The sequence below is a fragment of the Haliotis rufescens genome, unplaced genomic scaffold (genome assembly GCF_023055435.1).
Source record: "Haliotis rufescens isolate VD_foot unplaced genomic scaffold, xgHalRufe1.0.p SCAF_4, whole genome shotgun sequence".
NCBI classification, from domain to species: domain Eukaryota; kingdom Metazoa; phylum Mollusca; class Gastropoda; order Lepetellida; family Haliotidae; genus Haliotis; species Haliotis rufescens.
In genome coordinates, this window is record NW_025964112.1 from 47,615,432 (window position 1) to 47,641,572 (window position 26,141).

Consider the following 26,141-nt stretch of genomic DNA (forward strand, 5'->3'; position numbering starts at 1 on the left):
GTGATCCTCTGCTGTGTAAGTAATTGTTCATATGATTCCTGCTGTGTAATTAATTGTTCATATGATCATCTACTGTGTTTGTAATTATTCATGTGATCCTCTACTGTGTATGTAATTGTTCATATGATCCCTGCTGTGTATGTAATTGTTCATGTGATCATCTACTGTGTATGTAATTGTTCATGTGATTCTCTGCTGTGTATGTAATTGTTCATGTGATCCTCTACTGTGTATGTAATTGTTCATGTGATCCTCTGCTGTGTATGTAATTGTTCATGTGATCCTCTGCTGTGTATGTAATTGTTCATATGATCCTCTACTGTGTATGTATTTGTTCATATGATCCCTGCTGTGTATGTAATTGTTCATGTGATCCTCTGCTGTGTATGTAATTGTTCACGTGATCATCTACTGTGTATGTAATTGTTCATGAGATCCTCTGCTGTGTAAGTAATTGTTCATGTGATCCTCTGCTGTGTATGTAATTGTTCATGTGATCCTCTGCTGTGTATGTAATTGTTCATGTGATCCTCTACTGTGTATGTAATTGTTCATGTGATCCTCTACTGTGTATGTAATTGTTCATGTGATCCTCTGCTGTGTATGTAATTGTTCATGTGATCCTCTGCTGTGTAAGAAAGCTGACATTGCATTAGAAGCCCAGGGAGTCAACAAATCACCAGAACAAAACCCATTCCTGCTCCACATTCACCCAAACCCAGGGAGTCCCTCTACCACAAGCACTCACCTCAAGCTTTCTCGTTAGTTGCTAAAAAAACCATACAATTGCATTAACAGCTGATGATATAAGATTATACTTGGCTTTACACAAACCTCAGCCCTGTTCCACAAAGCGATCTAAGCACAATCAATATCACAAGTTCACATCAGCAGGTAAGAGGTGGGAGCTATGATCTTCTTAGCGCTAAGATCACATTGTGTAAGGGGCCTTTAACATGTTGAATACATTGGCATCACTGGATATGAATATGCTGAATTACTATTAATTAATTACAGAAATGAACAGCATAAACTGATCAATAGCATTATGAGCAACCAATTTCCACATTCCTTACACCTTCACCCTTATAAGAAAAATATCTTCATTTTTTAGATTTGTTACTTAACTTATTGTCTGGTTATAACGTAAGTTGATATGATGAATAATTGTGTTCAAATCATTTGAATCCAATTTCGGCCATGCCTACATAATATAGTACAGCCACAATATTGATCAGGGGAGGCAATCTTCATGATCTTCGGACATAACTCATGAAAAAATAAAAAATAACTGAAAGGTGAAAATAATTTATGCATAAATATAGCCTTAATGTGCAAGCTCAATAATTAAAGACATCAGCAAAGCCTGAATAAAAAATAACTTTGATGTAGATTTGCAACAAAGACAACCCAGCATTTTCCACAATGAAATAGAAGAAGAAAAATAAAGTGCAGGCAAGAAAAAGGGATATTTCATCCAAAATAATATGAATTATTTTCAAGCAAACAAGATGGCTGTTCATGCATGGATCATGAAGGCAGTGACAATAGTTGAGTTGTCAAGGCAATGACTAATCCAAAACTAATCCTGAAACATCATCCGATCAAAACCCACACATTCTAATCATCCAGTTGCCTCACACTTTCATGCCATGCATTTTTTCGCCCACAGAACCCAATGGTAAATTGTATACATGTGCAGCCGTGTTTCATTCCAGATGCCTGGGTGTATAATGGTGAGGTGAGGTGAGGTGAGGTGAGGTGAGGTGAGGTGAGGTGAGGTGAGGTGAGGTGAAATTGGGTTTAACATCGCGTCCAAGATTATTGCACTTATACAGCGACGTGCATGAACATGTGTATGCGTGTGTGTGTGGCTGTTTGTACTAGTCTGGACTGATACCGATTTATAGTGATAGCCATGCTGAGATACCATGCCGCAGTTTAACATGAATACCCCTCTCAGACACAGGAGACTGACTCCGAGCCGACCAGTCCTTGCTTGTTTTAGCCCCTTAATGCCGAGAGCCAGACAGGGTGACAACAAGTACCATCTTTTTACGTCTTTTGGTTTGACGCGGCCATTTTGCTTACAAAGTCATTCCATTGCCGTTTTAAATGTTCCATGTGTGATATGATACAGGATCAAAATATGAATCTATCCAGGGTGTATCATGTATCATATTATCTAAGAATATTATCGATGAACTGGTGTACTGGTGAATTGTGACCTCCCTTGTGTATAATGCTGTGAAGCACCTTTATATGAAGTACTGAGTGTCTTGTCTACCACTCTGCTGAAAAACATGATAAGACATAGTAAGACATCAACCAAGTCATCGACCCTGACCTACTGATTCACTAAGTCCCTCGGAGTGTTTAGGGTAAGACATCAACAAAGTCATCGACCCTGACCAACTGATCCACTAAGTCCCTTGGAGTGTTCAGGGTAAGACATGATTTCAACCAAGTCATCGACCCGGACCTACTGATTCATTAAGTCCCTCAGAGTGTTAAGGGTAAGACATCAACCAAGTCATCGACCCTAACCAACTGATCCACTAAGTCTCTTGGAGTGTTCAGGGTAAGACATGATTTCAACCAAGTCATCGACCCGGACCTACTGATTCATTAAGTCCCTCGGAGTGTTTAGGGTAAGACATCAACCAAGTCATCGACCCGGACCTACTGATTCACTAAGTCCCTCGGAGTGTTTAGGGTAAGACATCAACCAAGTCATCGTCCCGGAACTACTGATTCATTAAGTCCCTCGGAGTGTTTAGGGTAAGACATCAACCAAGTCATCGACCCGGAACTACTGATTCACTAAGTCCCTCAGAGTGTTTAGGGTAAGACATCAACCAAGTCATCGACCCGGAACTACTGATTCATTAAGTCCCTCGGAGTGTTTAGGGTAAGACATGATTTCAACCAAGTCATCGACCCGGAACTACTGATTCATTAAGTCCCTTGGAGTGTTTAGGGTAAGACATCAACCAAGTCATCGACCCGGAACTACTGATTCACTAAGTCCCTCGGGATGTTTAGGGTAAGACATCAACCAAGTCATTGACCCGGACCTACTGATTCACTAAGTCCCTTGGAGTGTTAAGGGTAAGACATGATTTCAACCAAGTCATTGACCCTGAACTACTGATTCACTAAGTCCCTCGGGGTGTTTAGGGTAAGACATCAACCAAGTCATCGACCCGGAACTACTGATTCATTAAGTCCCTCAGAGTGTTTAGGGTAAGACATCAACCAAGTCATCAACCTGGAACTACTGATTCATTTAGTCCCTTGGAGTGTTTAGGGTAAGACATCAACCAAGTCATCAACCCGGAACTACTGATTCATTTAGTCCCTCGGAGTGTTTAGGGTAAGACATCAACCAAGTCATCGACCAGGACCTACTGATTCATTTAGTCCCTCGGAGTGTTTAGGGTAAGACATCAACCAAGTCATCAACCCGGAACTACTGATTCATTTAGTCCCTCGGATCGTTTAGGGTAAGACATCAACCAAGTCATCGACCCGGACCTACTGATTCATTAAGTCCCTCGGAGTGTTTAGGGTAAGACATCAACCAAGTCATCGACCCGGAACTACTGATTCATTAAGTCCCTCGGAGTGTTTAGGGTAAGACATCAACCAAGTCATCGACCCGGACCTACTGATTCACTAAGTCCCTCGGGATGTTTAGGGTAAGACATCAACCAAGTCATTGACCCGGACCTACTGATTCACTAAGTCCCTTGGAGTGTTAAGGGTAAGACATGATTTCAACCAAGTCATTGACCCTGAACTACTGATTCACTAAGTCCCTCGGGGTGTTTAGGGTAAGACATCAACCAAGTCATCGACCCGGAACTACTGATTCATGAAGTCCCTCGGAGTGTTTAGGGTAAAACATCAACCAAGTCATCAACCCGGAACTACTGATTCATTAAGTCCCTCGGAGTGTTTAGGGTAAGACATCAACCAAGTCATCGACCCGGAACTACTGATTCATTAAGTCCCTCGGAGTGTTCAGGGTAAGACATCAACCAAGTCATCGACCCGGACCTACTGATCCATTAAGTCCCTTGGAGTGTTCAGGGTAAGACATGATTTCAACCAAGTCATCGACCCGAACCTACTGATTCATTAAGTCCCTCGGAGTGTTTAGGGTAAGACATCAACCAAGTCATCGACCCGGACCTACTGATCCATTAAGTCCCTTGGAGTGTTCAGGGTAAGACATGATTTCAACCAAGTCATCCACCCGGACCTACTGATCCATTAAGTCCCTTGGAGTGTTCAGGGTAAGACATGATTTCAACCAAGTCATCGACTCTGAACTACTGATTCATTAAGTCCCTCAGAGTGTTTAGGGTAAGACATCAACCAAGTCATCGACCCTGAACTACTGATTCATTAAGTCCCTTGGAGTGTTCAGGGTAAGACATCAACCAAGTCATCGACCCTGAACTACTGATTCATTAAGTCCCTTGGAGTGTTCAGGGTAAGACATCAACCAAGTCATCGACCCTGAACTACTGATTCATTAAGTCCCTCGGAGTGTTTAGGGTAAGACATCAACCAAGTCATCGACCCGGACCTACTGATTCATTAAGTCCCTTGGAGTGTTCAGGGTAAGACATCAACCAAGTCATAGACCCTGAACTACTGATTTATTAAGTCCCTCAGAGTGTTTAGGGTAAGACATCAACCAAGTCATCGACCCTATACTACTGATTCACTAAGTCCCTTGGGTGTTGGGAGGTTGTTAGGGGTGTTTTCTTGCCAGGGATCCCCGATAGGGGGTGGTATCACAAATGAAGTAGATAAAAAATTCACTGTTACATTTATCTCGGGAAAATCATTTACCTTTTTTCCATGATAAGCTAGAAATCATACGAATTCATGAAAACACTTCAAATAATAAATTTAACTTCTCATGAATTTTCTCACCAAGTAAAAAATCTTTACAAATTCATCTTCTGCCAGTGTGCAGAACAACAGTATGCTATGTTCAAATGTTCATTGTGAGTGAGTATTGTTTACACTGCTTTTAGCAATATTCCAGCAACATCATGGCGGCGGACACTAGGAATGGGCTCCACACATTGTACCCATGTGGAGAATCAAACCCAGGTGTTCTGTGTGACAAACAAACGTTTTAACCACAAGGCTACCCCACCGCCCTCAATGGTCATTATTTGAGGCATTACAAGCCATTTACTTCATCTACATGCATTACCCACAGACAGTGGTTCTATCAAATTAATTGTCTTTCATCAGACAAATAACTGTTGTCTGTCTGTTTCTACAAACCAATAGACACAAATGTCTCCAAGTATCTCTACAAGTAGCGCTCACCCTCACAACAAACATACGCACCAACCAGGTTCAGAAACCCAACCACTGCAGGCATTTAATATTCCCTCAAGCATGATGATAAAACTGACGAGAACTAATTGTCACCCAATAGACAGCCAACAGCAGCCCTCGTTAAAACAACAATTTTCTAGTATCAGAAACTCCTACAAGAAAGCAAAATGGGATACCTTCCCAGCATGCACTTTACAGAATTAAGTCTCCATACCAAAAGAGGCATTATTTTAATTCCAAAGCGGTAAACATTTGAAAAACCAACTATTGGGAGATAGGGAAAGGATCTGTAATAATAATGATAATGATAATGATAATGATAACGACAACAACAACAATAATAATGTCCTTGATATCGAAACCCACTGAAGTTCTTGCATTTCACTCACCTGAGCCACGGTCTGTTCTCCCAGGGGAATGTCGTCTGTCCTGATTGCGACTTTCTGTACAATGGCGTTAGAATCAGCTTCCAAAACAATTCTGAAACCATGAGTGTGAATGATTTAATTTTCGTAATTGCCAGAACGACAGATACTCCAAATTGTTGGCAAATGGTTCATCACGATAATAACAAAATAAATCTGAGTTTTAACAATCTTTTTCTCTGGTAACAGAAAACAGCTTGCACAGTCTGTACACCTCTGACAAAGAACCCTATGAACAAATACAAAGATGTCAGACTGCTCAACAAAGGGGAATAACTCTTGACTTCCACCGTCACAAGGGAGCCACATCACAAGGATTGCTTCAGAATATATGAAAATTAACCTTTTAATCAAACACATTATCATGATTGGTGTGTCAGTTACAGCTGGACAATAATTGAAGCTGTCCATGATTATTTCACCCTCACAAGTTATTTTAGTTAGCTTCAGAATATTTGTAGAATATTAATATGCATATACAGCAATGAGCATTATGCTATGCATATATTTGATCGCACCCACATAATGTTGTTTGCATTGGCATACTGGCACATAAATCGTATTGCAATATATCTCAATAGAGAGAGATGTATTGAGATACGGTTAAGATCAATTTTTTTAAACAAGTGAATGGTGATGCCGTAAGCAAGTCAGATACCAGAGCTATTCACGAGTTTCATAAGATTGGAACTACACGGGAGCGAGTTGAGTATTTTAGTTATTACTTGCCATTGATAACTTTTTTTAAATTTCATTGTTGTGTGTGAATAGGCAGACATCTATGTGATCCACAGCTTAATCCAATTGAGTTTAACAGAATAACACTCCAAACATGTCAAAAGTTTACATGTATTAATATAATACAATACAAGGGCCTACTTTTAGAATTCAGGAGTAAGTAATCGTAGCTCTATGGCGATTGTAACTCCCATACATTAACATACACTGTCATGCGCTATGATCGCGCTGTGGAACGGGTCCCCGCACCACAAAGTTTACAAACACATCACAATACCCTATGTCATCATTAGTGTAATTTTGTTGCAAGATCCGCCAGCAAATCAATGCCATGTGATGTCAGCCTAGCAACAGGGATGCTGGGGTCATCAAGTGTGAATAAGCTCCTCTCAGTGATCTATCATCTCAACATGCCATGTCGTTGAATAAGCCCAGGGATGTTGGGAGTTTTCAATATTTGTTCGTAAAACGTGTTCACGCGGTGCATAAGCATGTGCTTTGGTATTTACACAATGTGCAATACAGCTTATATGTTTATTAAATGGCCGATCTCTTCACAGGCAAGTATTAAATTGCAATACGTATTGGGGCCCAAATAATACATATTTGTACTGTTCAAATGGTATTTTTTCATTTAATAAACCCGACTTCAGATTGCAAGATGTGTAGTATGGATAATGAGTATGGTTTTACGCCGCTTTTAGCAATATTCCAGCAATATGACAGCGGGGGACACCAGAAATAGGTTTCACACATTGTATCCATTTCGGGAATCAAACCAGGGTCCTTGTCACGACGAGTGAACGCTTTAACCACTAGGCTACCCGACCGCCCCTGTAGTATGGATAAAGGAGACCACCTAATACATCATCAGTATGGAATGTTAATGTGAAGCTTGTGCTGATTACATGGTTTAGATAGGAACCCAGTCCATCCAAATGCCTCAAGAGAGTAGATATAATTTATATAATAATACATTAATTCTTCTGTGACTATACCGGAAAACATTGACACTCAAAGCTTGTATTGTAATAGGTGTATTGCTGACAGCCATATGTCAATATGTCAGTATACCAGGTATATTGCACACCCCTATGTGTTGTATTTACAAATATTCAGTACAGTAAACTACCGTACATTTATAACAAACACGTTTATAATGAACTGACGGATATAACAAACTTATGTTTTGGTCCCGGCCATTTGCTGTTTATATGCTGGTAAAGAACTGCGGTTATAACAAACTGATGTTTGTGGCCCCTTTGAGTTCCTTATAACCATAGTTTACTATATAATGTAATGGGGAGATCTTAAAATAGGCATTTTGTCTATTGACCTATTAAGTTTTTGTTTTTGAGGATATTAGTAAAATCTAAATATTTTTTACATTTGTATACTTATCCTGCATTACTCCGTATTGCATTTACTGCTATGTTTGACAGAGAGACGAACTGTGTGAGATCCAGCTGCTGAAGAAAGTTGTCCCAACCAGCCCAGGAGGCAGCGCCCTCTCACAGTCGGCACGTGACCCGGAAGTCATGACGTCACACAAAAAGACATAACTGCTTTAAACATAACATCTGAAACTTCGTGGGGAGGTAGCGTAGCGAAAGGGAGGGCACTTAGACTTCGTAATGCAGGATAAGTATACAAATGTAAAAAATATTTAGATTTTACTAAATTTTTTAACTTATCCTGCATTACTCCGTATTGCATCTTTATCAGACGGCTTGGCTGGTGGGCATACCTGCAGATGTGAACCATATTAAACCCTCGTCAAGGTCCGATGAATCCGCACCGCATACAAGTGACGACCGGAACATCTACGACCATTCCTGTCTTCAGGAAACAAGAGTCGATGCAAAAACGAAACGCCCGAATAGGTAACCGACATACAATGAGGCGTGTAGCCAAAATATATAACTTACCGAAGAGCGAAAGCGAAACGCAGTAGAACCCTCTAATCTGAGGTGATAAACACCAGAGAGTTCGACGGGCCCCGCTCGGGGAATCGAAGAATCAGCGGCGTCGGCGGCAAAATCTACGACCAATCCCAAGAGCGAATGCGAAACGCAGGAGAGCCCTCTAGGCTGGAGGCAAGGAACACCGGTGAGGTCGACGGGCACCGCTCAGGTACCAGAGAAACAGCGGCGTTGGCGTCGGCGCCGGTGTCCACATCTACTACCATTCCTGTCGTCAGGAAACGAGAGTTGATGCAAAAAGTAAAACCCGGATAGGTGACAGCAATAGAATGAGTCGGGTAACCCAAAACTAAAACTGACCTAAGAGCGAATGCGGAACGCAAGAGAGCCGTCTCGTCTGGGGTGATAAACACCAGAGAGGTCGACGGGCCCCGCTCAGGGTATCGGAGAATCAGTGGCGTCGGAGATAGATGACCTGTTGGGCTACAACCAGGGACCAAAACTGTGAACGCTGGCGACAACTTTCAAGGCTACATCACTGAAGTAGTGGTTGGTGAAGGCGGTGTCCGATCGCCACAAACAGGCTTCCCTGAACGACGGGATGGAACAGTATACCGTGAAGAACCAGTTTAAATACGATCGCCCTGATCTCATTTTATTTCAGGTAATAGCCTTTGGGGGGAGGGTCCAATCCGGCGGCTCATACGCTTTAAGGATGACCGCCCGGAGCCACAGGGAAAAGTATTCCGGCTGACCAACGACAGCGACGAAGGGGAGACCGGCAGAAAAAGGTGTTTCCTAGACTTGCGGCAGTCTTTAGATCGTAGAATAACCTTCACTGCCCTTACTGGGCATAATGACGCTCATCCTCATCCTCGGCACCCACACTGGACGAGGGGGGACGGGACAAGGAATGATCTATCAGGCTGTCCTGGGAGTTGAGTCTTTACGCCGACGTCCCAGTACGGTCCATGATGAACGGCGCCCTGGGTACCGCATTCGAACCGGGCATGGGAGACGTCGAGGGCGTGCTGTACATGGACTCGAGCGGCAGTAGTCAAAACCAGTAGAAACACCCGTCTTCTACTTAAGGTCGTAGAAGGAAGACGAGGGGAGTGGTTCGAAGGGCGTTGAAGACCACATTCAGATCCAACGCAGGCGGTCCGAACTTGGTATTCAGGTCTTCAAGACTGAACGAGCGCAGCCAGGCCCGTAGGTCGGGAATTTTCATCTTTCTCCGATCGTCCAGGATGGCCAGAACGGAGTAGATGGCGACCAGGTATGTGGGGGTGGTAAGCCCTTCAACCGACGGGTGCTACACAAGTACAGAAGGAACTGATCCAGAATCTGCGGTGACGCTGTCATCGGATCCTGGTGTTTGTCAGAACAAAATGCCTGGAACAAGCATCATTTATCAGCATACAGTCCCCCTGTAGATGGACGGTGGGCTGAAGCAATAGCCTTGGTCGCTCTAGCCGAATAGCCCTTGGCTTTCTGCATGTGTGTCAGGCGTGCAGACGATAACATGCGGGTATGAGGGTGTGGCAACAGGCCGTGTGGTTGGACCACACAGGAAGTTCCAGGGGTTGTCTCTGGCTATGTTTCGGAGGTCGATAACCAAACTTCTGGCTGACCAATAAGGCGAGACCAAAGTCAATGGCAGGGGTCGAGTGGCCTGGATCTCTGAAGAACCGTGGGAGGGAGAACCGGAGTCGGAAAATCGTACGCGCGTAATCCTTCTCAGGAACGATGGAAGGCTTCGACTGCCACAGCGGTCGTATCCGGCACAGGTGGAATGGAAGACGACTGCTGGCCACATTCAGATATGAGGCAAACAGATCTAGGGTTGGGGTGTCGACCGTTTCACATAGTCTGGCCCGAGGCGCCGGAGAGCGTGAGGCGTCGGAGAGCTTGAGGCGCCTGGAACGCCTAAGATGGTGATTCTCGGGGGCGCCGGTCGAGTTTGTAGCGCCGGGAGAGGGGCGAGAACTCTGGGTCCGCAAACACCACACTACGGTGACGTCGTCAGTGGACACGATCAACAGGGCGTGACCGAGAATGCACTGTCAGCAAGTGCCGTCCTGGATAAGCATTTATCTCGAGGCTGTTGCTGTGCCTATGGTGTTGATCTCTGGATCACAGGTGGTCACAATGTGGGCTGGCGTGGGCCACTAGCCACTGACAAGGTGGCAGGGGAGGTAGTCAGCAACAGGGGTCTGCGATTGCGTACCGTCGGTACGATTCGGAAAAAGGTGTGATCGCCTGCGAGCCAACCTCAAGTAGACGAAGTAAACTAGCTTCACAATCGACCGCCGGGGCATCGACGTAACCGGGTAGTAGGAAGTCGAGGCAATATGGCCATTGCACGAAGAGAGATCGTTTTCATCCCTGAAGCGGCGTATAAGTACTCCTGTTCTTATATCGAGGTGACGATGGAGGACGACAACACGATACGAGGCAGGTATGCAACAGGGGTCAGTGGGACGGCCGAGGGACTTTAAGTATCAAATCGACACTGTGTCCGGTAGTCAAGGCGGAAGATAGGAAGGTGTCGTAGTCGAAAAGATCAAACCGGACGAAGGAAGGCGATCTTTTCCATCCCTTGAACGCCTATAGGCGCTATCGTTCTTATAGCGAAGGGTTGATGAAACAAGGTTCCTCGTGACAGCCGTGTTGGTAGAGGAGGTCTATTGTTTCCAACATCCGTGCATGGATGGACTGCGACAGGCGCCTGGTTGAGTGGTATCACCAAGCGTACAGGTAGACATGGAAACCAATCTGTAGAAATACATGGCACCCCTTGCCATGGTAAGTTGACCTAAATCCGGTCGGAGTTGTTGACAGTCCGAGTACTTGACACGTGACATGTAAATCACTCTGCGCAGTAGCCGAGAAAACCGCCTTGGAGTCGGAACTGAGGTGCAAACTCCACACACAGACAATCCTCAATGAACTGTGTGAGAGACGATCAAGTGGTGTACCCGAGTTTTGCGATAAAACACGGAACCCCATGGGCGTCGTGTAAAACCCGGGGAGCGCCGAGGAAGAGTCTCTCTCAGGAGCGCTGGCGCTAGGGTAGGGTAGAACAGCGTTGATGTCTGCGATGTCGACGAAGTAAACTCTTTGTAAGTGGATGTCGTCATCGAATCTGATACAGACGCTGTTCACATGACGCTCTGTTTCGTTGGAAACCCGCAGGTCATCTCTCCGGAATCATAGCGCTTTAAACGACGGGATTATGGATAACGTCTCAGTGGGCAAGTTGAATCAGACCAACTGTCTATTGGTTGAAATGATTCCACCCAGGAAGTAGTACGATAGTCACGATCCCGAAGACCGATGGGAGAGTAGCGACAGGAGCGGCGACAGTTGTTTCACCATGCTTCTCCGTGTGACGAGTTATGAGACGGCAGCAAGAGAAGAGGGCAGTGGCGCCGGGGAGGCGATTGCCGATGGTGCCCCTTAAGCCGCAGTAGAAGATCGGATGGTCGGCTCGTTGATCTGAGCTTGATAAAGCTTGTTGATCTGAAGCTTGTTGAGCGCCGAAGACATCAGAGGATGCGGAGGCGCCGGAGCGCGGAGACATCAGAGGCGCCGAGACATCAGCGGCGCCGAGTCATCGGAGGCGCCGGGAGCGCCGAGTCATCAGCTTGTCATGAACAAGTCATGAAGCTTGTTGAGCGCCGAGACATCAGCGGCGCCGAGTCATCGGAAGCGCCGGAGGCACCGAGTCATCAGAGGCGCCGGGAGCGCCGAGTCATCGGAGGCGCCGTGACATCGGAGGCGCCGTGTCATCAGAGGCGCCGGAGGCGCCGCGTCATCAGAAGCGCCGGAGACATCAGCGTTGACGGTGTTGGAGACCGTGAACGGTCGTATGTCGTGCCAGGGGAGGCAGACTCTACGTTGGGAGCGCTGGAGCCGCCGGTGGAGTAGGAGACCGTGAACGGTCGTATGTCGTGCCAGGGGAGGCAGACTCTACGTTGGGAGCGCTGGAGCCGCCAGTGGAGTAGGAGACCGTGAACGGTCGTATGTCGTGCCATGGGAGGCAGACTCTACGTTGGGAGCCGCCGTGAAGCTCCGCTGAGCGCTGCTGCCGTCAACGTAGGTGGGGGTCGACGAGCACGTTGAGCGAGGTGTGTCCTGGATACTCGCATGAGCTGAAGGATCACAGCCACGAATGACTGCAACATCGGCACTGCCTTGTGAAAGTACAGGGCGTCGTACAATCACGGCAGAAAGGGGCGGCCCCGGCCAGATTTGTTCCCGCGGCAACAAGTGCAGCGAGGCAGAAAATCTGGAATTTAAGCAAAACATAACTATGTGGCAAAGCCACAAAGTGCGGGAAGCATAATGTGTGGCCAATCACAAAGTATGGGAAGCATAAAGTAACTCAAAAACAGTATATTTTATTAAAGTTTATGAGATAAACAAGTACGCTAAAAGGGAGCGAAAAGGCAAAGCCTTAAGCAAACACGTAACCATGTGGCAAAACCACAGAGTACGGGAGACATAATGTAACTCATAAACTTCGTATTATATTGAAGTTTATGAGAAGAAACAATTACGCTTAGAGGTAGCGAAAAGGCAAGGCTTTAAGCACACCAAAACAACATACATAAATGTAATGTATTACCCAAGCCAAAGAGAGAATTCAAAACGCAGATCACGACATTACGTGGCCACGTGGTGAATGGCCAAAATGGCGGGAAAGAAAACAAAATGGCGGGAACAACATTGCGCCTGTAAATTACTGTGACGTGAGCCACAGACGAGCGATAAACGTTACAATTTACGAATGGGAAGACCCTAAGGTCACGGCCCATAACAGGTAACAATGTAGCAGCATATAATGAATGTAGAAACACGCAAAATATAAAAAACAAATAATAAGCTTTAATTTCCACAAGGGATACAAAGTACGTCCGTCCGTGGAGGTGACAAAGCAGTTATGTCTTTTTGTGTGATGTCATGACTTCCGGGTCACGTGCCGACTGTGAGAGGGCGCTGCCTCCTGGGCTGGTTGGGACAACTTTCTTCAGCAGCTGGATCTCACACAGTTCGTCTCTCTGTCAAACATAGCAGTAAATGCAATACGGAGTAATGCAGGATAAGTTAAAAAATAATATTGTTTAGACCTATAGCTGGCATGTGAGCATATATTATGTGAGGAAAACTAAAGTGAAAGAGGTAAAAAACATTTACCACTTTGGAAAAACCTACCACTAACATGGGGCTGACAAAGCAACATTCATAATCAGGGCAACAGACTCTGGCAAAGGGAAGCAACGCCATATAGTGGGTCCTGCCACTAATTATTTTTTTAGCATCACTGAGTGGAGGTTATTGAACTGAATATCGAAGCTCTCAAATGCCCATGGATCACATGAACAGATTTTATAATTCAGTATTTTTAATATGTTTTATGTGAACAAAACATGGTAACAGTTGGTTACATACAATGAAAGAGAATATCATACCAATGAGATGCTAGTTGACGGATCATAAATGCAGGGCTCCAGGAAACCTTTAGAGCCATTGAGTGAGTGAGTTAGGTTTAACGCCGCTTTTAACAGTATTCCAGTTATATCACAGCGTGTCAGCTTAATGTGGGAGGAAGGCCCGAAGTGATGCAGGTCTCAGACGTTTACCACTTCGGTGAAACCCACGAGCACGGGTATGGTGCTGACAAACCTAGAAACATAATCGGGGCGAACTGGAATTCAAACCCACAATCATAGGTTTCTGGCGTGCCCAAGGGACGCAACTCTGCACAGCGAAACGCGGCGCCTTAGACGACTGGGCCACCCGTGCCCCCTTTAGAGCCATTGAGTATTACCTCACAAGGTATCATTCATATTGGGTATTGACAGTTTTCTTTGGGTATTCACTGTATTTTTTTTTTTAACTTCCTTGGGTACAGTCTGTTGTGTTTCGTAAACTGATGAGTTGACTTTTTTAATATAACTCTACTCACATGCTGTTTCGGGTAACATCTGATTAGCATATGACTGAAAACTTGTCTTGTTAACATTTTCTGTTGGTTTTATTCAGCTCAAAATTGAAGCATAATTTTACCCTGGAATACGGTAATCAGCTTGAAGTGCTACTCGTCAATAAGGACTATTATCACTGGATTATTAATTGTCTTCAGCACAAGTTAGTAGTCGCGGGCTAGAAGACAAGCATGAATTTCGAAGGCTGCAGTCAAAAAATGAAGAAGGTTGGTGTGACATTGACACCATCTGTGTGCTGCTTACCCTCCGTCACAGATTTCATCCACAGCCAAATACACTGCATCTAGGTTCTCCAACAAGGCTCGCTTCTCTACATTCTTCCGTAGGATCTGGCTCACAGCATCATACAGGGCGTTCAGAACACTTGCTAGTATTAACTGAAACAAAGCAGAAAGGAACAATCATTTCTAGTTCAAAGGAAGGGATGGTGGTCTGGCTTCTTTCAACATTTCATTGAGTTAGGCTCAAAATAATAAGGGTCTTGGTTCTCAGGCACTGGGGGCGGTCGGGTAGCCTAGTGGTTAAAGCGTTCGCTCGTCACACAGAAGACCCGGGTTCGATTCCCGACATGGGTACAATGTGTGAAGCCCATTTCTGGTGTCCCCCGCCGTGATATTGCTGGAATATTGCTAAAAGCGGCGTAAAACCATACTAACTCACTCACTCTCAGGCACTGCCCGCATCATCATAAAGTCAGCGAGCCATACCACCCGATCCCATTAGTCGCCTCTTACGACAAGTATAGTCGCCTGTTATCGTAAGCATGAGTTGCTGAAGACCTATTCTACCCCGGATCTTCACAAGTCTAATATTTGAAAACAATGTAATCCAATATAGCACCCAGTAACTTCCCTTCAATGCGGACTGCTTTGTGTTATGGTCATGGCGGCAATCGGAGTGTATATGCTTGTTTATGTAGGGAGGCCCTTTCCCAGGTTGGTGGTACACAACTGTTTATTTGGTTACCATGGTTACATACTAGTTTGAACAAAGAAAGTCTTCTTAGTACTCCAAGTTCTAAATGCCTCTCAAAGAAGTTAGTTTGAACAAGCCCAAAAAAATTAAAAGATTCGCCCTCACTATATTTTCAGACGTCCTTGACTGAGAACCAGTTCTTTAATTTTTTTAAGCCTTACAATTACATAATATAAAACCGACAATGTGCAGTTTGGAAAATTAGAATGTTAAATGGAACCCAAAGTTTACATTCCAATCCCCAAAAAAGTTCAACATGTTTCATGTTCTGTTCAATTATGTGCTTTTAGAAATTAAGAATGTGAGGTGGGGTGAAATGGGGTTTAACATCATGTTCAAAATTATTACACACAAATAGCGACATGCATGCACGTGTGTGTAGCTACTCTTACTAGTCCAGACTAATGCAGTTTTATAGTGTTAGCCCACTGAGATACCATGCTTCATTTTAACATGGATAACCCAATCAGTATACTGACTCTGAGCCGACTAGTCCTTGTTTCATCCACTTAATGGCAAGCGGACCCATAAAGATCCGGGGTAGAATAGGTCTTCAGTAACCCATGCTTGCAGTAAAAGGCGACTATGCTTGTCATAAGAGGCAACTAACGGGATCGAGTGGTCAGGCTCGCTGACTTGGTTGATGCATGTCAATCGTATTTCAATTGCGTGGATCGATGCCCATGATGTCAATTACTGGATTGTTTACAGAGTGCCGTCATACAGCTGGAATATTGCTGAGTACGGCATTAAACAACAAACCAAGAATGGCAAGCGCAGGGAAGGGTAACAACAAGTACCATCTCTTAACGTGTTTGTGTATGAAGCAGCCGGGGAACAACCACCGACCTTCTGCTCTCAGGGCAGAGGCTCTATCCACCAGACCACCAGAGGCAGCCAAATTTGGTTTGGACATCCCCATGAAAGTTCAATGATGATTAACATGATTAAACCTATTTCCTTTTTAGGTCAGATTGTCAGTATAGGGAAAGCCTGTTCATCTGGTCACATACAACAAAAGATAATGATCAACCGTTGCATTGTTCTAAATATAGTCAAACCTCGTTGTGTCAAACTCCTGGGGACCTCGAAAAAAAGTTTGAGTTGTCCGGGGTTCAAGACATCAAGAAAGCGAATTTTTTAAAACAAAACATCATGTTATGTGATTATTATTACCAGGTTGGAGCGCAACACTAGACTTCAAGGTGTAAGTATATGTCTTTGCCCAGGTTGCTGGTGAGTCGAGGTGAGGTGAAATGGGGTTTAATGTCGTGTCCAAGATTATTGCACTTATATAGCAACGTGCCCAGGTTGCTGGTAGTGAAGGGGGCGGCAACTAAGGGATAGCATCAATCTCACTGTCCCCATCTGAGAACATGTCAGTAACTTGCTGCTGATGGGTTTTCAGTGATCAGCTTGCACTTCTCATGTAAGGTGTGCTTGTTAATTAGACTGGCTTGTCAGAAAGCGTCCTGCCTTTGAGTGAGTGAGTTTGGTTTAGCGCAACTTTTAACAATATTCTAGTTATATCACAGTGTATCAGCTTATTGCGGGAGGAAAGCCCGAAGTGATGCCGGAAGTGATGCAGGTCAGACGTTTACCACTTCGGTAAAAAGAAGAAACATAATGAGGCAAACAGGGATTCGAACCCACAATCATAGGTTTCTGGCGAGCCAAGGGACACAACTCTGCTCAGCGAATCGTGGCACCTTAGACGACCTGTGTCCCCTCCTGCCTTTGATGTAATAACAGCAATTGCAGTGAAGTCAGTAGTGAGTTGAAAGTTAGGCAAGTTGAGGCGTGTGTATTTTACATTTTGAATTTGATAAGCATGATCAGGGGAGTTTTATTCTTAATTTGGATACTTGGGACTCCCAAAAGAATTCGAAACTACCTGGAATTCAACATATCCAGTTAAACAGATCCGAGTATCATAAATAATGATAAGCATAGGAGGAAGTCACAGGGACTGGAAGGTGAGATCAGGGCAACCTGGAATTTGGCATATCCAAGCTCGACACAACAAGATTTGACTGTACTATCAATGTACCTGATTTTAGTATTTGGTGTATAACACAAGATTTACTTACTTCATTTTCTTGTGTAGACCCAACGACATAGAAAAATAAATCAACATTTGATTTATAGACACATGTGAGACCCTCGAACATTATAATTTCCGCTGGAACAAATAAAAAGAACAAATATCAAGAAACGATAAACTGTCTGTCTAAATGGAGATCTTTATACCAAGTATACATGTAGTTGTATAACAACTTCACTATAATACCTAAGAAGTAATTGATAACAGTACCCTTGTTAACGGTACTTCTTAGCATAGCGTATCTGCTTTTTCCCAACATTCAATAAAATATAATTAAATTTTCGTTGTGTTCATGGAAATTCCTGCATTCTGATTAGCTGAATTGGTCACATGTTATTGCATTCATTTCCCAATGAATGTAAAAAATTAAGCCACGCCCACCGCGGCGCACTACTTTTATTACTTCGGAATGTCGGGGAATCCCAATATTACAGTCGAGGGAATTCCCTTTCTGCTCATGTGTATCGTCATGCACAGGACATTTAGCGACTTTCATGCATATTCATTGTCCAAACTACCCTTTGAAACCGAAGGCCGAGAATGAATGAAACAGCAAACGTGCAGGCTTGCTCGCCTGTTTTTTTCTCGCTCGCCCCGGTTCAACTTTCATGTCTTCGGGTTTCATTTATAACTAGCATTTCTCCAACTGTGATTTACCGTAATCAGGGAAGTAATGTTTGAATCACGCAGTAAATGACCATGTTATTTGAAACTGCCGCCTTCTCTCGGACATATTTCTTCCGGTTCGTTACAGTCTGACTGTTGCAGTTCTTTTCGCCTCTTGCCTTAATTGACAGGTCAAATGAACATTGTTTAAATCCCACTCTCCGTTGATTGGCTACTGACTGTGTAGGCGTGTCAAGTTATGTGCATAAATTAAACGATCACCTGATTCATGTCACGCCACTGTATGTATTCCTACACCTGGAATGTTTATCAATGTCGTCATTTTTGTCTGTTTTGATATATGCAACTGTTTTGGGTTCAACTATTGTAGATAAAACATGTTTTACGTTGTCGAATTTAATTATAAGCATTGACTGTATATATTTTTTCGGTTCATTGAGGTATGAATCGAAAAGCCGATGTGCAAACTTTTGTAAGAATCCGCTACGTGGATTCATACAGTTTGCATATCGGCTTTTCGATTCATACCTCAATGAACCGAAAAAAATACACAGTCAATCCTTAAAACAAAGTCAGTCAGACAAAAGAAAGGAGGATTAAGCGACACAGTGTTCCACTGACGGGTGTTGGAAGTAAGTCAGTTCTCCCATGTTATGGTAAACAGAGGGGGATATTGCAAGTGAACTCATTTCATTAAAATGTGAACTGATTTGATCAATAAATCAATTACGTGTCAATTAATAAACAAAGTGTTAACAATTAGAATAGGGGAAAGATGTGCATTAGATAATGATGTCAGAAGGCCACCTCTACAAGTTTAGTCATTGCAATCATGGCAAACACACGGGTCAATGTTAACATCAAGAATAAAAACGGCAGTGTAAATCTTTATAAGAAAATGCCCAATGTCCATTATTTATGTGTAAATTGTCGATGGAGAAGCTCTTTCCACTTGAGAACGGAGGTGGTCGATTATACTTGGTAACATACAGTATTGCGGTGTAGAGTTGGCAAAATTTTGATACATTCTATTGACATATAGTTATGATGGTGTTATCTAAGATTGTTTACGAGCAAGATTTATTGAAGACTACTGTCAACTGTCTACACCAGGGTAAACATACTGAGGGAAATAAAAGCACATCAAGAATATGTTAATAAAAATCAAGTTTCTAGACATAATCCAAATTTGGGGTGAGAACTGCTAGCTTGCAGTGTCCATTTTTGGGTCTTCATACTCACCATTGGCTCGATGTGTTTTGTTGAACAGATTTTTTTCAAACTGTTTCTGTTCTTTGGCTGTTGGAAAGGTGTCATCAAAATACTGCAAAGAAACAATTTTAACATACAAACATTTCAAGTGACAAGGTCCTTACATGACAACTATCAGTAAGTGCTAGATACAAACATACACGTAACCTTTCCCATAGTTCACACACACTGGTGAAATACTCCCCAATCACATCATGCAAGTGCTATTAATACTTTCATCAGTACGTTGAGCCAAATGTTAAAGGAAGTAGGTAAAAGGCTTCATTATCAAGTTGCAAAGGGAGGAATGTATTGCTATAAACTACATTTTGTATCCAAATTAGATTTCAAAACGTTTTTACCACTTCAAGTGGACCAGTCTGTTGGAATTAGAAATGTCTGCAGAACACTACCAGGGTTTTAATCATAAACTGTGGCTCACACAAACAACTTTTCACTTGCAATTATGGATGTAAGTACTACATCAATTTACCCAAAGAGACACACCCTTCAGTGTGTGGGGAAGCCATAAATTAGTGAGTAAACAAAACAATACATCAGTGCACCTTTTCACTAAATTCACCTGTCAAACCCATATGAGAATTGACAATTTCCACAGAACCATGGGCATTCTTCTATTTGTATATTACTAAAACTCTTCATAAAGACCAGAGTTAGTTTATGAATATAATTATCATTATGGTTCTAATTGTATGGATATTTTCTACCTTTGCCACCAATCTGTTGCCATCATTGTCAAGGATTGTGATGGCTTTCACCGTGTACAGAGAGGGTTCCTGAAACAAAATGTATTGGAATATTTTACATGTTTTAAAGTATTTTATTCTTTTTAGAAAAACAATTAATAGGAGATGTGCATATCATGTATATGGTGTAAAGTCACATTCTTCAACAAGCTGAAGCTGAAGCTGGTGCCCTCTGGTCATGTTTGCGCCACGCGTTCTGTGTGTCCTGCATTTACAGATGTCACAGTCAAGGGCATGTTTGTTATTTTCTGACTGCCTTGGTACACTTCGGGCATCTTGTAGAACTTGTACCCAAGATGACAAGTGAATTATAATGAATAATACAAAGGCAAATAAGTTGAATATTAATATCAAAACGATTTCACTAACATGTGTCGTTTACATAACACAGTATTTGTTGTGACAACTTCTGGATTATATAAACGGATGTTACTATAAAGATCCCTATTTTTGAAGCCATTTTCATGTCATACTAATCGGTTCGTGGGAAATCAGACGTTCCGACAATATGTTTCCATACAAGTTTGGAAGTTATTCCAGTATAATTCATGGCATACTTATGTCTTATGTGTAAAATATTTGGCCCGAAAGAGTACACATTTATAAGGATGTATTGTACACGTATGCAAATATTGAAGACCGGTAAAAGGTGTATAATGTAAAACGTTCTGTGTTGGACATGTATCATGTATACGACATGATCATCGATATGAACGAATATTTGTCATGAAGTATTATCATCATTTCAGTTCAGCGAAGGGATATCATTTCACATCATCTATTGAGTCTATTCAGAGTTAAGTGGTGCAGTAAAACATACTTATTTCACTAAAATAATGCAGATAATTTTGACATACCAATATTCCTCCTTCCATGTTGTCTTTCCTGACGTGGAAATGCAGTCGCCGCACTGCACTTCCGTTTCCGCATTGATGAATAAATACAAAATAAAATATATAGATATATAGATATTGTTTTATGTATAAGTAATAGCTCTTAAAATATTTGAACTTTTGTCTAAATTTTAATCAACCCCTCCCACAAATGAATTAGTTGATATAGTATTTTCTGTACAACTATTAACATAAGTGTGCATCGTGATCGACCGTCAGATGAATCGACCTTTCACGTTATCAAGAAAACCGATGTATGGGAAAAAATGAGAGACTACAGAAGTACAGTTGTTAAATTATCTTACTAAACTATGATAAAAAGGAGCCCAGAGACTCTTCCTTTTCAGATACTGCAATAATCTAGACTTGCCCACTATTATAGACTCTCATGGACTGTTTTTTATATGTTTGTTTCAGGGTCTGTATGACTGACATATAGGCCTACAGTATCACCTCGGCGTACTCAATCTTATCTTTTCTGAAACCCCAACAAGAATGCATTTGACAGCACAAATATTATTGATTCGAGTTGGTTCATGGTTGATCCTGATGCATGCGAAGGGGGTGTGGTGGTCTGATAGTTAATACTTTTGCACGTCACACTGAACGTCCAGGACCGATTCCCCCATGTGGTGGAAAGACTCACTCACTCACTCACTCACTCACTCACTCACTCACTCACTCACTCACTCACTCACTCACTCACTCACTCACTCACTCACTCACTCACTCACTCACTCACTCACTCACTCACACACTCACTCACTCACTCACTCACTCACCAAGCTGGGTCGTCAGATGTTGTTTATTTTGAAAAGGGTGGTAATTTTCAAATTTCCACATACATTGAGTGAATAATCTCATCACACATGTCATTTCAACATGCACATGGGAGTTCTAGGACAGAAGAGATCCTGGCAGCCAGACTGTTGTCAGATGCATCTGATAGGTTGGGAACAGGTGGCCTGTTGTGTAGACAGCGTAGCCATTGATCCACTGCTGTGGTGCTCTGTTTACATATATCTTGTTCTACCTTTGACATAGATTGTAAACTCACTCACTCACTCATTCACTCACTGGGGGGGGGGGGGGGGGTGGTTGTTGGTGATTGGTTTAGCCTAGTGGTTGGTTTAGCCTAGTGGTTAAAGCATTCGCTCAACACTCTGAAGACCTGAGTTTGATTTTCCTTATGGACACAATGTGTGAAGCCCATTTCTGGTGTCCCCCGCCGTGATATTGCTGGAATATTGCTCAAAGCGGCGTAAAACCACACCCACCCACCCACTCACCCACCCACTCACTCACTCACTCACTCACTCACTCACTCACTCACTCACTCACCCACCCACCCACCCGCCAGTTTAGCACCTAAAGTTTACTGAAATAGGTGCATAGGCTTCTGAAGTTACTGGGGTAAGGCATACATTCACAGAGAAATGCGAAGGATAAAACTATCCCCATCAGTCGTCATTCATATTTCACTTGATACAATATGAATTGATCAGACAGGAAAAATATTAAGTACTTCAGCCAAGTGTACCTAAAATGCGACCCGTGAAGATCCGGTGTAGAATAGGTCTTCAGCAACCCATGCTTGCCATCAAAGGCGACTATGCTTGTCGTAAGAGGCGACTAACATGATCGGGTGGTCAGGCTCGGTGACATGGTTCATGCGTGTCATTGTATCCCAATTTATGGATCGATGCTCATGATATCAATCACTGGATTGTCTGGTCTAGACTCGATTATTTACAGACCGCCGTCACATAGCTAGAATATTGCTGAGTGCGGCGTTAAACAACAAACAAAAAACGCAAACGTGAACGAGTCAGTGAGTCAGGGAATGTTGATTAACAAGAGCAATAGTCCCGCTATGTAACAGTAAAACTTATCTGGAACAGGCAAACCAGTGGCTGAAAACTCGAGCAATGATCCAAACCATCGGAGTACGACGACACGCAACCAACTCAGTCACCAGGCATGACACCCGATCCATTTGGTCGCCTTTTTCGACAAGCAATAGAGTGTTGGTGATCTCGTCTAACGCGTGTCCTCACAGGGGTCAAATATTGTTCAAAGAAATTATTAACGTCTTTTTTTACAATCACGAGTCTTCAAATGACTTGAGGCCAAAAAAGTAAATTTATTATAGGGTCCCTGATGACATTTAGAAGTGAATTCACACAAGAGAAATAATATATAGATGTCAACTTCTTTATTATGAGGAACAAAACATTTCGGAGTAAATGTTCACTTCTTCATCAAGTGAATGATATTTAAATCACTCTCAGAATTTGTTTCCGAGACGAAACGGTTGTGTTCAGTGATAAATGAAAAGAGTGCAGGCTAAAACGGCACCTCAGCAAAACGTCACCGATTTCTCTGACGAAAACGGCACCGCATTTGGCGAAAACTGTTTAATTAATTCAAATACATAGTTAACTCATATATTACGTATTGTTAGTGTACTTGGATTTAATTTTGACAAGAAAATAATTAAATGGCGGGCTTCTATTTTCAAAAACAACTAAGAGCGAAGTAACAGCATTGCTAGTGTCAGGCTGTGAAGTGCCTCTCTGTTAAACATTTTCGATTTTTCTGTCCGTTTCGCTCACTAAATATAATTAATTATGTTTATTGTTGCGCGTATCCCTGTTTTTTTCACTAAAATTATTAATGGCTACGGCGAACATTATGTCCAGTGTGGTGGAAACAAAATTTGGCCATCTATACATTTGCGATATGTCTTAGGAGAATAGTATGCACAGTAATTTGCTGCGGAGTGACCCACGCCGGGAAAATGGCGGTGCTCCAAAGAAAGAAAGACGGCGCTCCAAATGCCAAGTTTTTTGAAGCCGTAGAAACTATCGCGCAGTTTGATAGTGCAAGAACATGGTTGCACAAAAACTGCAAAAGGGTAAGACATTGTTCATGTAATAACCGAACCTGTAGATTTTCATTTTGAAACGATTTCCTCCAGAGTCTCGAGAGGTTTTTTTGCCCTTTGTTTTCGGAGTCGGGTCATGCTTCCTCACGCGTGCCGTGAATACTTTTACAAACAAACATAAATGTCCTTACTCATGTGACGATCAGAACTGTTTCCGTAAAGGATATCGGATTTAATTCCCTTTGATACTCTTTTTGGAGTGATATAGCAAATCTATTTTTGTTATCAAAACGGAATGAGTGGGTGAAGGGCAGGTAACTCTAGTCAGTTAAACGCTGAAGCTGTTTAAACAGTAATAGTAGAACCTGTTGAGGGTTTATATTTGATATGAAGGTAAAAACTAAACAGATAGAACATGATGGAAACATTGCCTTGACCTGGAGAAGCATCGCCCAGTGATAATCATTTAATATTCATATATCCAAGCTAAATATGTAGAAGCCTAGAAACTAATTAAACATTGGAACTATGGTTAAAATTAAATAGAAGACGTATTAGGGGCCCGATAGGAAAGTAAGAGGCTTGTTGGAGTCCACAAGTATTTATCCCAGATGAATGGAAGCCTAAATAGCATGTGATAAACATCATGACAATATTCATGGAGGAACATATTTAATTAATTACTGGAATAAAGCTTCTAAATAAATGTACACACACATTTGCTGACAAATTATATCCTATGTAACAGTATCAAGTTGTATGTCCATGAATCCTATCACCAGGGATTTATCTAGATCTGCTCAGAGGCTTATATCAGAGCCAAGTAAGAAAAATTCGCAAAACTCTCAGTTCATGTGAAGATGATTAATATATTCTAACTAATGATATAGGTTTGTAGAGGTGTCACATATTTCACTGATAGAGGACCAAAAATGAGAAGACAGTTTTCATGCTTAGTTTACATTATTGAATGCAATGTTAACATACCTGTCTGAAATAAGTCAGTATATAAATTTTTTTTAAATATCTTGTTTTAATAATGTTTTAACAAAATATTACTTGTTTCCCAATGTGTCAGCAAGAAGCATTTAGACTCAATTCTGAGATAAGGTCTTGAACACAATAACCATCTGTGTGAGGCATTATTGTATTGAATACAATGTTTAACTACCTCTGAATATAAGAACATCTGAAGAAATGCATTATGCCAGATACTTCATTACCATGATTACGTTGAGTTCATTTTACTTACACAAAATGTTCTACCGAGGCAGCAGCCTCTCGGAATAATTTATTGATTGGCGCATAACATTTACGCTCAGGTGCATTCATGAAGATGGGTTTATTTTTGATAATTTGTAGTAGTGGGACGATACACCAATGCATCAGTGGATTGTGATTTTTTACGCCACAATACAAATATCGATCACAGTCGCACACTGTGTAAAAATATATTCATTCATTCCTTAAACATTTGCTTTAACAAGTGTTACACCAAACTCCAATTGATATGAAAAAAATGGGGTGAAAATGTAAATATTTTCATCCATTCCGCCAGACTTGACACTGCCAACTGTAAATCATCAGTGTGCCAGGTATTTGACCGTCTTGTCTGTGAAAATGATGGCTTACTCACCAGAGATAAAAAGCACATGCATGTATTGTGATACGTATAGGATCTCGAGCAATGTATTGTGATTCAGATCACACAGTTGGTGTATCACCCAAGCCCTAATAATTATGGGTGTCACTGACTGTCTCAGACATTTTACATCACTCAGACAGCTGCTTCGATCATTGAAGGTAAACGCTCTGATTTTCATTGCCTTATTTGTCTCACTTTACTATCAGAGGCTTTCATTGACCTTGACCCCGCCGTGATATTGCTGGAATATTGCTAAAAGCGGCGTAAAACCAAACTCACTCACTCATTGACTGAACATCACAAATGGTCCAATCAGAATTGAGCTTAAACATTTATGTAAATAACGATATCATATTTTCATTTGTTCTTTACCGTAATTAATAAACCATGGCAAAACAGCAAAATCTGTGAACAGTCGGTCAGAAAAGGTTCAGATCAATGTTTGAATTCTTTTTGTTGTCAACACAGCCTAAACCAACTTCTGATAACGTCAAAGGTGTTTCTGCTTCAAATGACACCAGTA

At 42.3% G+C, this 26,141-nt stretch overlaps 2 protein-coding genes across 9 annotated transcripts in view; one reads left to right on the forward strand and one right to left on the reverse strand.

Moving 5' to 3' along the window:
- LOC124151866 (coatomer subunit zeta-1-like) overlaps positions 1-21,196 on the reverse strand; it is a 35,988-nt gene extending 14,792 nt beyond the window's left edge. Inside the window, exons 1-7 of one of the 2 annotated variants that reach the window (XM_046524537.2) lie at positions 21,051-21,196; positions 20,155-20,223; positions 19,418-19,499; positions 17,535-17,626; positions 14,713-14,846; positions 5,760-5,850; positions 749-769 (exon numbers count right to left, since the gene is read on the reverse strand). In XM_046524537.2, the coding sequence (XP_046380493.1) occupies positions 749-769; positions 5,760-5,850; positions 14,713-14,846; positions 17,535-17,626; positions 19,418-19,499; positions 20,155-20,223; positions 21,051-21,068 (507 nt within the window). In that variant the 5' untranslated portion in view covers positions 21,069-21,196. The remainder of the gene's footprint in view (positions 1-748; positions 770-5,759; positions 5,851-14,712; positions 14,847-17,534; positions 17,627-19,417; positions 19,500-20,154; positions 20,224-21,050) is intronic. The other variant, XM_046524545.2, reaches the window with a different exon arrangement.
- Positions 21,197-23,856: 2,660 nt separating this feature from the next.
- LOC124151828 (SWI/SNF complex subunit SMARCC2-like) overlaps positions 23,857-26,141 on the forward strand; it is a 41,392-nt gene continuing 39,107 nt past the window's right edge. For all 7 annotated transcript variants that reach the window (XM_046524500.2, XM_046524478.2, XM_046524524.2 and 4 more), the window contains exon 1: positions 23,857-24,003. In XM_046524500.2, coding sequence (XP_046380456.1) covers positions 23,887-24,003 — 117 coding nt within the window. In that variant the 5' untranslated portion in view covers positions 23,857-23,886. The remainder of the gene's footprint in view (positions 24,004-26,141) is intronic.